Source organism: Anopheles marshallii, chromosome 3 (genome assembly GCF_943734725.1).
Source record: "Anopheles marshallii chromosome 3, idAnoMarsDA_429_01, whole genome shotgun sequence".
In the NCBI taxonomy this organism is placed as follows: Eukaryota; Metazoa; Arthropoda; class Insecta; order Diptera; family Culicidae; genus Anopheles; species Anopheles marshallii.
Window position 1 is genome coordinate 66,542,559 of NC_071327.1, and position 16,740 is coordinate 66,559,298.

A 16,740-nucleotide genomic window follows, 5' to 3' on the forward strand; every position below is an offset into this window, starting at 1 on the left:
AACTTGAGTTTCTCATTTTTGTTTAATTTAAAACAATAACGTGATTCTCCGAATCAAAAGATGGGACAACAAGTTTCCCCGCACTGTGTCTAATGTGCGCGTGTGTGTGAGAAATATTCAACCCACTACCAGTGCTCTTGAGCACTGGGCATACCAACATCCTTCCATTCGCAAAAAGGCACGGCCGCGAGATCAACCGAGAGTGTTTGGAGAGCAACAACGATAAGCTCACCAGAAATGCCGCGGAAAAGCGTACTCGCGCGAAAATTGCCCAACAGTTCCAGCGTACCCGGTCGATGCCGATGTCAACATTGTGGGCAACGCTATCCCTTCCATGGCGCCTGTGTGAGTGGGAATGCGTATGAAAGCATGCTACCGACCTATACCCACACACCGGTAAAGTTAGAGGGAAATGGGCAGTTTTGCGGTTCGTAGAAAGTAGAACGGGTTCGCGGGAAGAGCGAAAGAAGGAGCAGGGGCGTGTGGCACCGTGTGTTGGCGTCTTGCTGGGTGTGTGGAGCAACAGCCATCAAAACAGTGTCAGTAGAGCACGGTAGACAGCAGGCAGCAGAACAGCGACAGTCTTCTCATCTGAACGGAACAACTGCAAAAATAGTGTAATCATTGTCGAATCGTAGTAGGTGCGAATTCTCACACGGGCCTGAATACCGTGAAGCAGTGTAATTACGTGTTGCGAATTACTTCGAAGTGGAGTAAACAAAGCAAAAACACGGTGAGAACATCGCCATTAGCGCCAATGCGCGTTTTTCGTGTGCATATTTAACACCCCTCTGGGGGTGCTCGTTATTCTAAGCGCGCGCGGTGAAAGTGTTGTTATCTTGTCTTCCGGTTCGCGTTACCATTTCCCTTCCATTAGATTGCCATCTATTAGCGCACTCTATCCGTCTCCCTCGCTCCTGTTGTAAAGTGAAAACAAAACCGAGGCAGTTCCGGAGAACACGTCGCAAGGATACTTGAGCCGCACCAAAAGGACTGTCCCCGAACTGTTGGAGTGTTGCGGTTGTGTGCAGTAGTGCATACTGATGCAGGTACCAAAATTTTCCTACCGCATACAAGGCCACGTGAGGAAACTATTTTTTTTTAATTTATTTTTCGGACATTTGCCTCCGTGTACCAGGGTTTTGTGCAGGGGCTAATAAAAATGCAATAATATTGCCGAAGAGCAATGCGAATGAATAAATCGCCTTCAAAAATAAACCATTTGCTGGGAAGTGATTGCAAATTGTGTGCCAAACAATAAAAATTGATTGTGTGAAAATTGTATGCGGGTGCGGACTGGAAGAAGGAAAACAAAATGCAAAAAAGGAACATTTTTATGATTTGAAATGCTGTTCGATTGCTGTGTGCAGTTGTACGTAGCTCATGCACGTGGAAAGGTGTAAAAGAAAAAAAAACAAACAAACACAGAGAAAGCATCATAACGCTAAAAAGGCCATTTCCACTAAAGCACCAACGTGCTTTCCCGGTACCGCGAGTGCTTTCCCGGTGAGGCCGAAATAAATATATCGCATAAAACCAGGGCAACGGGAATCGCGTGCCCGTAGGTTGGAAGTTTTGGCAAACTGCGTACTCCCGTGTGTGTGTCTGTCGGTTGTGTTAGTGTGAAAGTGTGTGTGTGGCTGTGACTGAAACAAGCAATTTTGGCCGCAATCGAATTTCGTAATCGAATTAGTGGAAATGTTTCCCCACGCGACCTGCCTGCTGTGGAGCATCAACCAGCGGCGTACCGGCGAGCAGAACGATGAAACCGGTGGTTGGGTGCATGTGACGGGCGGAACGGATGCTATCCACTGTAGCGTACGCGCCTGGAGGAACGATGAGCAGGTGAGTGTTTGCGATTATTTTTGGTGGCTGGTTGGTTGGTGCTTTGACTGATTAATTTCCCCCGCTTGCTGCGTCACGGGCATCGGTGGCTTTGATTCATAAATGATGAAATAATATTGATCCTGCAATCGAGGAGCAGAAAATATAAACTGTCAATCAACCTCACGCTGAAATTTCTGTCAATATTCGGGAATTCGATCAACTAGCCGTTGGCGGGTTTGCAAAAACAAAAAAAAACATTGCAATAATTTCAAGTAAAAAAAAACTATTTTTATTAGAAGGAATCATATACAAAATAATGAAGACATTTCGAATTTATTTTAATTTAATTTTTTGGTATAACTTTTGTATGGAAAAAATAAATAATTGCCTTTTAATCGAATCGTCAAAGAATGAATTTCTTTACAACTTTAATAACTATCAATAATTGCTTAAAAATAAATGTTAAGTTGATATAAAATGTAAAACTTGTACTAAATGCAAGTTGTAACGTAAAGTATTGTTACAATGTGTTGTTTGACACAAACTGTAAATATAAGCAAAATGGTGCTTCAATGTTTAAAAAAATATATAGAGACGGCAACAGGGGAAAAAGGAGCTATACTTTAGCAGTTCTTATTCAATGGTGTTTAGATGAATATGGGACTATCATTATCTATAATTCCACAATCCATCCTAGGATTTTTTTACGAGAACTAGGCATGATTTATAAATTTAATTACAATTCGTCCAATAAGCTCCAACATATGCAAGATATTTTTGTCTCTTCAAGTCCCATTTCAAGAACTGAGAAAAATGATCAAAGATTACCTATGTTTAATTTAAAATTGAATAAATTCGTAGATAGATAAACATTTTGATAAGCTTCAATGTTATACATAAGGGAAATAAAATTCCTTGCATATGCACTACAATGTAACACTAGTTAATTTGAGTAAAATGTTAAAACAATTAAGGAACTAGTGACAAATGTACAATGAATACATATATTCAATCAGCTTCATACCTATTTCTTTGTGTTAAAAGCCATAATCCGCTTTTCCTACGCCTACGCTTGTAAGCCAGCGCTGTTGCGAATAACTTCATAAGCGGCTGGGCGCCTCCATCATGCAGCCCAAATGTTTATCGCAAAGCCACTGCAGACGTGTGCCTGCCTACCAGCACCAGAAAGTGTTTCATCAGCTTTGAGATGTATCGTTAGCTTCTTAAGCGGGGTGCGTTATTATACCGCAACCACAGCCAGTGTTGACTTTGGTTGCGATGTCGGTCATGACGCTCCAGACCCACACCGTTTATCGTACAGCGTAACGCGCAGCGACACAATTATTGCGCGACGACGGAAAACCAACATGGACGCCAGGTGGCAGGTGGCAGCCGGGGGAACGATTATCGAATCGTCACGAACGACAGCAGAGCCCTTGTTTACGCATTCAACCTTGAACGCAAAGGCGGCTTTTCTAGGTTAACGGAAGATCTCACGCCAGGTGAGAACACAATGCTGGTGGGTATCGCAGCCCAAATCCTTGAAAAGGCAGCTTTAAGAGACCGACACCACCAAACCGTGGAAGAGGGGACCAGGTGCGAAGCAGGTGTTATTATGTGCCATGTTCTGGGATAATAAACATGAAACAGGTCTTAAGATGTATAATTACTGTAATTACACAGAAAAGAGAAACGGAGAAAACCGAAAGGAACTCGGTGAAAAACTAATGGAAGGAAATGTTTACCCGTTTTGTTGAATGGTGAAAACGAAAAGCAAAACAGCTGTGAAGACGTTTCATCTTCATTTCATCCGTGTTTCTTATCTCACAACCTGTTGTTAGAAGCAACACATGGCGTTTGCGTGTAGCGCTGCAGTGGAACGCTTTCATCCCGAGGCTGTTAGCGAACTCGTCTCCGGGATTGTTTTGCTGAACGTAAAGCATACAAAGACGCAATACAATATGTATGGCAGCCGATGGGAGAGAGAAAGTGTTTTAAAGGACTTCTGTGTAAAGCACTTCAATAAATCGGCCCTAGGCAGTTCTGTGCCAAACTGCGATACTTGGTGATGTACGTAGGACAACTGTTCCCTAGCAAATTACCTCACAAAAGTGAGTATTATCGCACATGCTACTTTGAACTTGATGGTTCGTTGGGTGTTCCTATCCACTAAGTAGGATTAAGTGAGGTGATTATCAACGTCTATACCACCAACGGAGCATTCGACAGGTTTCCTGTCTCGTGTGCAGCTTTCTGAAGTTCAATACCATTCTATCGATTTTCAAGCATTGCGTCGTAATTGGTTCTCATCGAAATGGAAATTTCCTATCCAGATTTGAGTTTACTTTTCCAAAAACAAAACGAAACCAGCTGTAAGTTCAAAGCGAATTGAAGATCGCAATCATGTGCTCGAAAAGAAGTTGCAGAAAAGTTCCCCGCTCCTCTCGCGTCAACGGCCGACTAAGGGGCATGGGATCGATAAGTGTACCGCAAAGCCAATAATCTGGAGCATCGTTCGGATTGAGTTGTTTTCCACTTTATTTGGTCCCGCTGATAGCCTTCACCGCTTATCATCCGCTCAATCAACCGTGGCCAGCGTCGCCTAAACTACTATCGATTAAAGCGAAATGGTAATGGAGGCCGGCCGGCAAGGTCTTAAGCCGTTTGCTGGCAAGAGATTAGCGCGGGATGCGGAACGTGGGAACGTGAACCGTGAAGTTATGGCTGAAATTTCCATACTCGTTTTGTTCGGCAAGCCGTCGCAAAATACAGCCATAAATTTTCATCCTGCAGTCAACGGGCCCGGCCGATGGCATCTACTGGTGAAGGTGAAAAAAAAAACTCGCGCCAACATCAACAAGAACAAAAGTATGGGAAGCTAAGCGTGAGCTTATTTTTCTCACCCTTTTTCACATCATCCATGCAACCGAATCTTCGATCAATCCGGTTTTTCTGGTGTGAACCGTAGGTGGTGAAAAAAAAAGGGTACGAACCGGAAATGGGTAGCGGTGGGCACGAAAAGAAGGGCTGGAAAAGCTCCCAAACGCCCAAATGTCGATTCTGTCCCGAGGGTCCATGGTCTGTCTGGTAACGAATAATGCATCCAAAGCATGGCATGGCACGGCCGAACGACGTGTCATTATCCAATAATGAGGACAACGATCGGCGCTAGATTAAGTGAGCCAAGGATGTGCGGGAAAATTTATGTGCTGCCGGAACATTCCTCCCTGTCGTTTATCAACACCGATCGGGTGGTCTGTTTGCTGACGATGCCAACACGGTCGGGTGAAGTGCAACAAGGTGAAGGGTGAGTGCGCGTTGATAAACATCAGATGTTCCGGTTCTCTGGCGGACAATATTCGTGCCAATCTAGCCAGAGAAGTGGAGGCTATAGGATGAAGCCCGTTGATATCATGTGTACGATAGCATTAAAGAGAAGTCAATGAAAGTATGTGGACCGGTATGAACCGGTTTTTCACTTTACTTTTTTCCATGACTGCGTATCGCCTGTGTGATGAGTTGGTTGAATGATATCGTTACGAAAAGAATGCCTTTAAAATGACCTCAAAATACTGGTAACGGAGTGTGCTGCAGCTTTACAGGCTGATTAAAGAAACGTTATTTGTTGGAAAATCTTCTACAGCAAAAACACGCTATCACAAAGTTTTAGATCGCTTTTAATCTGTTTGATTCATTGTTCGGTGGGTTGCATACCACCAGGCGTTTGGGCAATTACCATGGTGCGAAATATCCTTCAAAATTGAGTTGTAAATTGTATTTAATGATGTGATTTTCAATATTGTATGGATAAAATTATCGAGTGTAAGTAATTTATGGAATTTAAAATAATAATTCTGCTGATTTTGAAACCGAAAACATAGAAAAATAGTCCTTGCACACACGCACCCCTTTCGACCATGGGTGTTTGACATTTGGACATATCTGTCTAGAAAAAAAATAGCGCAAAACTCATTTGTTTGTTTACACGCTTTTCACTGCCGGTTTCATTTGCTGCGAAATTGATCTCAATAATCTCATTGTAATCATGAGAAATTGTTTCGTTTATAAGTGTGATAGGCAGCACAGAAATGCTCCAAAGCGAACAATGTTCAACGTACCAAAGGTAAATGAGGAATCACTGCAGATGGATATGGATATGGAAACCCTATTAACTCACTGTTGCATTGAAACGATTACCTGCTGTAGGATCCTCAAAAGTTTGAAGAATGGCGCCAAGCACTGCCGAAACATCGGCCACTACAGCTACACGATCGGGTGTGTGAAAAACATTTCAAATCCACCGATATACAGCGCCACTGGTCGTATAACATTGATGGCAAACCCAAGCTGCTGATGCGGACGAAACCGATTCTCCTACCGGATGCGGTTCCTTGCATCTTTAATGCGTGTCAACCGGACGCTGCCAACGTACCGATCGCCAAAAGAAGGAGGAAGAAATCATCAGAACCATCGGAAGAGAGTAGCGTGGTTGTGGTGGTTCAAAGTACAAGCCGAGAATTGGAGGAACCCGTTGACCGGGAACAGGCTATGCTCATTGTGATAGAAGAGGAATCGGCGAACGTAAGCAAACAGGATGCAACAACCGGTGAAAATAGATTGGTGGAGTTGCTGGAAACTGGAGAGCTAGATGCGATAGAAAAAGAATCCATGTTCGAGGAATTGTACGATAACATCTACGAAGTAGAGTTGCCATCCACGCTGTGGGGTGTACACCGCGAACCGGATAGAAAGTTTGTCGCATTCAGTCGTTTCGAATGGCATGAGAAGGATAACTGCGCATCCAGATCGGTTTCGCTTTTGGTGGATTGTTGTTTGGGCTGTCGGGCGTGGTACGATGGGAAGTTGGTGTTCAGTAACGATCTCACTTCCAAGTTATCAGCGTCGGGTGAAAAAGGAAATCAGGAACGTTTAAACATAGCTATAATGGAGTTACTTGACAACTTAGAACAAGCCACAACCGATGAAGGATTGAGGGATGTTGACAAAATTAAGAAAAATCTAGAAATATGTGTAAGTGGCGAAATAGTGAAGGAAAATAGGAAACCCCTGTCACCAGATGAAGGAGAAAGTAGTGTGGAATTGTTTTCCAACAACGATTAAGCATAATTGTAAATTTCCGTTCGGGGTTTTCTTTTATCCGAGGGAAAAATGTAAAGAAAAGTTGTTTCGTGGGAATGTTGATCTGATTAGGTACGCTTGTCGAGCGACCACAAGACCGTGAGAAAAGGTCAACGTTTATCGGTCTGATAAAACGATAGCCTTGCTTTCAAAGTACGTACGTCGGACGAAAGTTGGGATTTGCGTCATACAGTTTTGCCTTTAGCGATGTGAGGATGTAAACAAATGTTACAAGGTGGTTCACCATTATTCGTTTTTGTGTGCTTACGCGGATTTATTTCAATGTTTCATTTTTATACTGTTTTGCAGAATGAGCAACGATGCTTCTCGAACAAAATATAAATGTTTCTTCCTCATTCCCGGACAAGCACCCAATGATGCCGCCATCCAGGCTGAAGTGGAACAGATAAACGATTTCTGTGTGTGGTTTGAGATAAAGTTCATCAGTCTCATCCTCACGACGACGACGACGGTGCTACCGGCATTGGCATCACGTTGTTGATGCATTCTTCCTTGTTGATCAGGTGGCAGGTCTTGTTAACCAGGTTCATCAGCTCGTTCAGCCCGAACGCCCAATCGTTTAGCACCTCGGAGGCAGATTTTTTCTGCGAGAAGTGAATGATGCCTGCCGGTCGGTCCGTTTTCACTTTGAGCGTGCCGGCGTTCACCATCCGTGAAAGGTACTCCTCACATTCGCGCTCGCTAAGATCCAACAGTTCCGCCATGCGTTTCAAATTGATGCGCGTGTAGTAGTTCGAGATGATGCGTACGTTGTGCTCGATCAGGCGGTTCTTCAGCTCGGCCCAACACTTTTTGCCGTGGCTGGTCTCCTGATTGAAGATATCGAACGTGTTCAGCTCGGCACCGTACACCGTGCAGAGTGCGTCGAAGTTGATCAGTTCCTTGCACATGAACAAACGCAGAAGCTCTCTATGAGGGAAAAGTAAACGTTACTATCGTTTTGACTTTGAACAACCACGGCTCACTTACTTGTACACCGGCAGCTCCTCCAGCAGCTTGTTCTTCGATAGATTGTGCATCATATCGACTTGCTCGTTGTCATAGGGCGAAAGAATACAGTACAGCACGGCATATATCATCATTTTCTGCCGTCGCTCTGTTTCTTGTGCAATCATATCCGAATCCACCACTGCCAGGTAATGGCGAGAAGTCTTTATAAACGATGAATCCTTATCCAACCGAATCATCAGGTCGTAGTATTTCAGTTTCAAATCCTGCTGTTCGGCATCGTTGAAGAACTTTATGTTGATCTTTTTCGCGATGATTTGCGTACGGACAAAGTCCTGCTTGGCAAGACACAGTCGCATCTGTTCTAGGATCAGTTCCACTTTCTCGCGCTTATCCATTGTACCGTACGTTTCTACCTGCAGCTCTTCCATAATGGTGGCAGCCCCAGTAACGTCCCCGTCCGCCTCCCGGATGTCGGCAAGCATCTTCGTTAGCCGGGCCCGTTCCACCTCGACATAAATCTTGCCCTCGGTCACCGTGCGTAGCGTATCGATCAGCTTCAACTTTGTTTCCTTATCCGGTGTCTTGTCCACGTAGGTGCAACATTCCTGGATCATCTTGGCCACCGCCTGCTTTGACTGTGAACGGCGCTTCACCAGAATCGTGACGTACTCGTTCAGATAGTTCCAGTTGCGTGCCTCGTAACAAATCTGCACAATAGCGATGAGAACACGAGCGCTCGACACCATATCGGCACCGATACGTGTTTGCTTTTCCAGTTGTAGCAAAATTTCGAGCGCCTCGTTGAACTTGTTCTCGTCCTTTGCCATCTCTTTGCAGAGCGGAATCTTTTCGTCGCACGTCACACTGTAATCGACCTCCATCTTTACGATGCGGCCCTCGAAGGCGTTAATGTCCATGGCTTGGTCCATGTTGTTGGATGGTCGCTCCGCAATTCCGTCGAAACTGATGGGCTGACTCTGATGTGCTAGGAAAATGCAAAACAGGGACGCTGTTGGGTACTGCGGACGTAATCGTAGGAATGCTTTGTTGTAATGGTACTTACATTATGGAGCAGAACTTGGTTGAATTGCCACCAGCTGTTCAATCACAAACAGCAGTATTGAAATTAGTTGTTTTTTCTTCTGGTAAGAGTGAAAAATCCGATAAACTATCCACGAAAATGTTCACCAAGCGACTAGCAAGTGATTTTTGCGTTTTCCTACTTGACAGATCATGACTTTGCGCATCGTGTGCTGTCAGTTGAACTGTCATCACTTCGGGCAACTTCGGCAAACAGAATGCAGGGCTGGTAAACCACGTTGGCCATTTCGACGATCTTTCGATTTGCATTGCATAACTAAAATGGTTTTATTTTACGGATTTTTTTTTATAGCACAGTAATTTGTGGAATATTGAAACTATCGTACCTTGTTCAATAAAAAAGTCGCTTCATTCGCGTAAGTTTTACCTCGGAATATATCGACTAGCAGGCATATATTTTTCATCGATTTCAATTTCTGTCGTCGACGCTAACAGCACGCAGCCTATTCATCGATTTCATTTTCCCTGACGCAAAGTACGCAGCCATATTAAATATATGCGTTGGAAAATGCATTTTTTTTCAAAATTTAGAATCAGACAACAAAATTGCAAGCAATTCTTAAAAACAGCAACGAGCATTTAATTTAATATAATAAAGTGAACAAAAAAAATGCTTCATGAAGAATGTAGCATAAATTTGTGAGGATAATATATTGAGCTCTATTACTAATACATTTTAAAAATGTAGTACGCATTCTTCGTACATTTACATGACATTTAAGTGTGAATATACTAAGAACATAGCAAACAAAACAAAATACAGCTAAACGAATTGAGTAGGTAGAACGGATTTAGAAATAATACAAAACATTCAAACCTTTGCCTAAATGTCCCTTTTGCTATTTGGAACCGGGACTTTGCTACAGGCAATGACGAAAGTTTACTGATCTTTCCCGGGACTCCACTGCATATACGTCCCGCCTGTGTACATGGGTTGAAAATTGTGTATGCCTACCGGCAAAAGTCCCGACTCTATAGCGCAACCAAATGAGGGCAAAATGTTGATGAGGCGGTGTGCGGAGAGTGAACAGCTCGGGCTAGGAATTGTGCCCAAACACGCAGCAGCAAAAAATAAACATATCGTACCAGCATCCTTCCCATGTCAGCCTCCTATGCCCGGTGCTCGATAGGTCAAATCAAAACGGCGGCTATACCCGTTAGCCTCCGGGCAGGTTGAAAGTTTCCCTGTCCTTAAATGGACTGCTCCACACGAGAGCAAATTATGGAAAACGGGAGATGTTGTCACGGATGGACGATTAAAGGAAACATGACTTTTTCTAGTGCGTTTGTTTTGTGTACAGTGTGAAAAGCACTGTGGACAGAATGTTAAATGTCGGAGCTATGCTAACGATTCACCCATCAACCCGTGCGGTTGCATGATAGAGAACCACATCCGCCAATTGCAGCGGTTGAAAACCTTTAAACTAGTTTAATTAATCCTATAATTGTATTGTGTTCATATGAATTCGTTATGATTCCCGCTATCCAATGACTTCTGAATATGGAATACATTCCAAGAAACTCACAGTGGCACATAGCAACATTCAGTTGAAAAGTATCTAAAAATACTTTCCCGTGAATCAATCCGACCCTGTACGAAGTATCGGTTACATTCGTCGGAACCGGTACGATTTGGGTTGTCATATACAATTTAATCGAGAACCATTCGGCACAAAAAAGTAAAAGTATTTTTCTGGTATTTTGTATTTCCGGCACGACAGTTTTATAAAGACAAAAACAAACTAATAGCATTTTTGTCGTGCGCATTGCATAAATTTAGGAGTTTAAAAAAATAATTTTAGCTGTACACCCGGTACCGTGTACTTGGATAAAATACCAAAAGGAAACAAATATGTGACAATGCCTAAAGTGCGCCACATTCATAAAATAAGACATTTTCGGGACAAAACGGAATGTGATTGTAATGATAATAACGACCATAGCAATGTTTAAAGCGTTACTTAGCATACATTTAGGCGCCATAAACCGAGTCTAGTGTCATTGTACATTGTTGACATAAATATACAATTTGCCACAATACACTCTCAACTCTCGTGATTAGTAGATATTAAACTTAAGAAAATCGCTAAAACGGATAACAGGTGGCGTAACGTTAAAGCGTTCGTAAACGTGTTGCTCCTGCTGATCCTTCTCACGACGGCTCCTCGTGTGAGTTAGATGAACGAGCACGAGATAACCTTCAATCGCCCTCCTACCGACGAATGTCTCGCAAGCGATGGATGAGAGTGAACGCCACATACATACATACCATGTCACCTGGAGTGCGTTCGAGCGTGAAAGTATCCCGGAAACGGCATCCTTACACGGCTGCCAGGGCAGATTGAGCCAGTTCTCGGTCAAGAGTTCTCACGCACTCGATAATTTCTATGAATGTGTATGGGTGTGTGCTCGAATGGAGTCAGCATACCGTTCGTTAGCTGGAGCTTGAAATGGCCCGATCCTTGAAGGTGCTCTGGTTGCAACTTTAGCGGTTCAAGGTCAACCATTGCAGCTGCCCGCTCATCAAACTGTTCCCAAACCTCAACCCATCTGCCGGGATGAAGCGATGAGTGCATCGTTGATGCTGCGATGCAACAGCGCGCATAATCGGGCTGCAATGAGAGCCATACACGGAAGGCAACCGTTTTCCCAGGGAAATAGTGAGTGTGATTGATATGTGTTGGCTTTATGGTATATTGGAGTTGTTATGTTTGGTTTTACTGTGCCATACTTAGAAAGTGTATTGTAAACACAAGAAAAGTTTAAAGGAATTCTTTCACCAACGATGTACTTGAGTTGAGAAGCACTGTCCAGCGATAACCAACGCGAAAGGGACATACGAGGAAAAAATGAGTTCTACCTGGCATGAGTGACCTGAATGATGGCGAAAGCTTTCATTGGAGCGTGTAACATTTGATGGAAAAATCTTCCAATCAAATAAGTTACGTTGTTTTTTGTTGTTGTTAATTTTATCTCTTTTCTAATTTGATTTAATCCATGTTGTTTACGAATAAACAAACAAATCTAATCGGGGCCTAACGGGAAGCATTAATGAGTATTTATTGGAAATAAACCGAGCGTTCTGCTATCGATCGCGTACCAAGTGCGAGCTAAACTTCACCGTTTGAAGCGTATTTTTTCCATCGAAACATTGGCAGGCATTTCGATGGAAAACGCTCAAAGTCAGTAAATGGATGTGACATACAATACACCCGTGGGCGCAAAGCGAACCAAACGCACAAGAAACCCCTAAACGGAGTGAAATGCACATAAGCTTCATCGATATTGAGTTTCTCCCTTCTTCGATTCGGTGAATCGCAGAATCGATAAAGGACCGTGGCGCGTATTCAACAGGTAGAATCTCTCTTCGTTTCGATTCGATTTCGATGTAACGATTGATGCAGAAGGAAAAAAAAGTTGTATAATTATAGCATGTTTGTAGGTAAAAAATAATACAAATCAAGTATAAATGTGTTCAATAAATGTGTAGAATTTAAAATAAACTTCGTAAAAAAAATAGCATACTTGCAGGCGTTGTCACTTCAAGATGAAATCCAGAGGAGGGAGATGATACATTCACATTGCATACTTTTAGGCGTTAACAAGCGGTGAACATAAAATATATTTACTATTTAATATCACGAATGTTGGAAGTGACTGTTTTGAAAACTAGTTTTATAATTAAATATATATTTTACACAATAGTAATAAATACGCCGTGCTTTCGTGGCAAGTTAATGATAGATTTATCCAAATCGCTTCACATTTTCTTTACAATTAATCGAGGAAATATCATTCCTTCGCTGGAATTTTTCACTTATTGTTGAGAATAGTTTGCAAACTAAACGTAAACTAACTCATCAGGACAAAACTATGCTGCGCACGACTTGCAGCTGAATTCCGGTCCGTAAATTTTTGCCTTAGTATATTCCAACCAAAACCCAAACCATTCTATCCCGGTAACGATGCCTCGCAGCATCCACACTAACAAACGGAAAGCACCAGAACGGGAAACATATTTCCTGCCCGTGTGTCCGTCTCGGGCTCGTCCGACCTTTGCCGCCGCATTGCGAATAGTTTCTAACTGTTCGCATGATTTATGCGATAGATAAGTCCGATTTCTGCGAGGGTTTCGGATCGGTACGGACCGCAGCACACTCGCAATCCCATGTAAAACCCGGCTCCATAGCAGATTGAAGGATTTTCCATTCAACAATCCACGCGTTTCGCTTGGCTCCCGGGCGCAATGGTGGTACGGTGCGTTGCGTAGTAGCCACCCAATTTAAGCTCGCCTTTCGTCAAAAAAATAAAATAAAATAAAACTGTCCAGAGCTTTGATGGTTTATGGTCGTGGGCACGGTGCCGCACGGCGGGAGGGGCATTGTGCAGCGATAACAAATAAAAATGTGATAAGGATGAGAAAACTCGGTTGAAGAGTTGCTGCTGCTTGAAGTGCTTCTCATGCCCAGCTAGAAAGGATAAGTTGAGCTGGAAGCAAAAACGCGGAACTTGAACCAATCGTTAAGGATCTTGGGCGGGCGGGCGGAACCAGGGGACACCTTGGCATGTGCTGGAACGAGATTTGTATTATTTTCTTTTTATTTCTCTGCGTTACGGGCAATTTTCCACCCGGCAAAAGCCTCTTTATTGGTGTAGGTTTTTTTCTTTTCTTTCGTGTTCTTCCTTTAGCAGATTTAGCTCTATCTCGCTAGATAAGGGGTCAAATCTTATCAACTGGACTTTATAGAGTAGGAAAATTCAAGTACACACTCCTTACGTTTGCTTCCTTTCGTGCAGCTTTGGTACAATACACTCCGTACCAGGAATCCCGAACCGAAGGGTAAATAGAGAGAAAGACCGGTAGAACGTAGAACATTCAGCTTGGGTGGCTTTTCACCATAAGCGTGGCTCCGTACGCTTTGACGAGCAATATTACCATTCGTGGAAAATTAACCTATACCGACCGCCACCCATCCGGTGTGCGCAACGGCCCTGTACAAGTGCCCGGTGGGAAAGTTTCACCCGGTCGAGATGAAACGGATGACAACATTAAGCGAATCCTTACGCTTACGCCCGGGAAACGTTTTATTTCTGATTTTTGTCAGCGCTTGCCTTACATTTTCTTTGTGTGCTCCAGTTTTTCGGATTTATATCCGATTTCCGAGCGCACGCCGACTATCCACACCTTCCCGCCGGGCAGAGGGTGGTCTCATCCCGTATCGGCCGATCGTAAAAGGTCGGACGTTAAACGGTGGTGTGCGTTTGAAAATGTGCTTTTGTTTTCGTGTTTTTTTTTTAACGTTGCCCCTGTTTGTCCTCTCGGTGCGTTGTCCCTGGAGTGAAGTGGAGCTTTTTGTTCGGCAGTTTATTTGAATTCCGGAGGGTCTCGGGTTTTTTGGAAAAGAAACAAAAAATAAAAACAACTCACCAGCAAAGTGAGTCGAATTTCGAGCAATGATTTTCAGCATTTCCCATCCAACCAAACTGACTGTGGGCAGTAACGTCTCGTCCAGTTGTGTGGAGAGGAGATTAAATTTGTATTAGAAAGAAGTTTTGAGTGCGAAGATAATTCGCATAGAGTTATGCCAATTGTTTAACGAGAAGGTTGAATAACTGATGCTGTACGGTTTTCGGGCTGTTTGGTGTAAATGCTGCAGCATGCCACCTATGGAACGGTCCTCTGTTCATTATCTATCATTTTATGACTATTTGATGGTCAAATTGTACCAATATTAAGTTAGTAGGTGTAATACGGTGAGAAGAATTTATTGAGGACCTGAATTTCTTAATAACTCCAGCTAAATAACTTGATAACCATAATATAATAATTGTATTATAATTTAAGTGCACATTTGCAAAGTTAATAAAGATTGTTTAGTGTAATCAATACATCAAGATAAAAAAGAACACAACATTTTGTTTTAATTAAAGAACCGCCTAATAGTATGCAACTCGCGTGACAAAAGTATTAAAAAATGTACGAAGATGATTTAGTATCTAATGAAGGGAAAGTTCAAGAGAGTGTAACATTTTATCAGTACTCTATACTGTAAGCTGCACAGTTATGTGATGACAGCAAATAAAACACGTAATAATTGTAAGCATTTTTCGAGAAAACCAAATCATAAAAGTAATGTAAGAGTTTCGAAATGAAACGAGTACGTGCTCTGCGTGATGCACCTTATCTTTTGGTACGAAACCATCGAAACCCCGGTAGCACATTCCATTCCATCGGGTTTGCAAAAGTTTTTAACGACAAAGAAATGATGCTAAATACGCATATTCATTAGCTATCTCTACTATCAAGGTACGCCATCGCTGCATCGTCGAGGTTGTGGAGGTTAGCGGAATTTGCTGCCTAATTAATATGTGACATTCCGCCAGCCTTGTGCCGTTGATACCCGGTGGAACGGCCTCGTGCAGACACGTTGATGGAGGACGAGTGCACGACGTCTGGTAAAAGCAGGTGCCGGAAAAAACGTATTAGAGAGCTGAGTGAAGCCATTTATCAACTCCCTTCCATCTTGCAGAGCCTTCTATCCAGTGGCACATTCACGCATCGTCAGAACCCGGGGTATTCGTGCACTGTTAGCGGCCAACCTGGTGGGAATACTTTACCCCGTTATCCTTTACCATTACCGTGGACGTGGACCTTAATCCGATGCCATTGGTTCCAACTGCACCGATGATTTATTGCGCAAAGCTCGCGGTTAAAACGGAAGAAGAACTTTGCGGTCGGAATGTTAGTGGAGAAATATGTTCCACCGGTTCGGTCAGTGGTCCTATCTGCGTCGTCATTCGGTAGGAGTTTAAGGTTGTTTAGGAGACGGTATGTTCGACAGTTCGCGCTATCGCAAAGTAAAACCGTGCAGGGAAAGTTTGCATGAGTTGCATACCATATGGATCGCTTCTGGATGAAGGTGGCAAACGGTTCCTAGTTGATCTTTATCTGTTCTGGGTAAAATTTGGATATACTAACGCTGAAAATATAGACATTTTTCATGCTTTCCTGTATCATACAGCGCAGTCCTGTGATGAAGTAATCCCATTCAACGGTTGCATTTGAGTCGTGTTCTGTATCCGGTGAATGGAACCTATGAGGTTCTCAATATCGTAGCTGCTATATCTGAAAATTGAGACACAAACCCCCATGAATGATTTCGCACTGTCAAAATAATATTCATATTTTATATGACATTAACAAATGGCGTATGTTATGCCATCTGTTGCAATATATTTTGAACGAATATACGCTACTGGCAGCTTGTGGAATTCCATTGGGGTAGTTGAACATGTAAAAGATGCGAAAGTGTGTCCCGGTGTCTAGCGTGTTGTGTCTAAGCTGGCACGACCTCAACAGTATATTGTTCAGTTGTTTCCTGAATACAGGCGCCTGAAGATATGCAATTTTATTTTATCTATTAGTATGCAAAGCAAAGTAACAGTGTTCGGTGTCGATAAAATTCTATCCAAGAATTCATCTGCAGTGCTACAAATCCCTGCAAAACTACTTTGTTGCCTTACTTTACAAGCTTCCATCGTAATCCCTGTAAAGGCGTTTAAGATGGCATTAGTATTACAGCCTTCCACATGGCGTACATTACGAGTAGCTACCGTTCGGGATAGGCTCTTAGCAGATAAACATGGGTACGGGATGCAAAAGCCAACGTTAAAAGTGTAACATGCGTTGGCGTATGCTTT

General features: G+C 43.0%; 2 protein-coding genes across 2 annotated transcripts in view; one reads left to right on the forward strand and one right to left on the reverse strand.

The window, feature by feature from the left end:
- The first annotated feature begins 1,698 nt into the window (after window positions 1-1,698).
- Window positions 1,699-16,740, forward strand: part of LOC128713050 (uncharacterized) — a 126,680-nt gene continuing 111,638 nt past the window's right edge. Inside the window, exon 1 of the mRNA XM_053807913.1 lies at window positions 1,699-1,845. Coding sequence (XP_053663888.1) covers window positions 1,699-1,845 — 147 coding nt within the window. The remainder of the gene's footprint in view (window positions 1,846-16,740) is intronic.
- Window positions 6,327-8,867, reverse strand: LOC128716071 (26S proteasome non-ATPase regulatory subunit 12). Its single transcript, XM_053810993.1, has 3 exons — window positions 7,957-8,867; window positions 7,429-7,896; window positions 6,327-6,471 (listed from the first exon to the last, which is right to left on the reverse strand). Exons 1-3 carry the CDS (start codon window positions 8,865-8,867, stop codon window positions 6,327-6,329), a joined length of 1,524 nt encoding a protein of 507 aa, XP_053666968.1.

Bases quoted from the DNA above. Each gene is read 5' to 3' on its own strand.
- LOC128716071 (XM_053810993.1), bottom strand. From the start codon at position 8,867: ATGGACCAAGCCATGGACATTAACGCCTTCGAGGGCCGCATCGTAAAG. The intron at 7,897-7,956 runs GTAAGTGAGCCG...TTTCCCTCATAG, and splicing joins GAGGAGCTGCCGGTGTACAA to AGAGCTTCTGCGTTTGTTCA. The intron at 6,472-7,428 runs GTCGTGAGGATG...TATCGCATCTAG, and splicing joins CCGGTAGCACCGTCGTCGTC to CTCTCCAGTTTCCAGCAACT.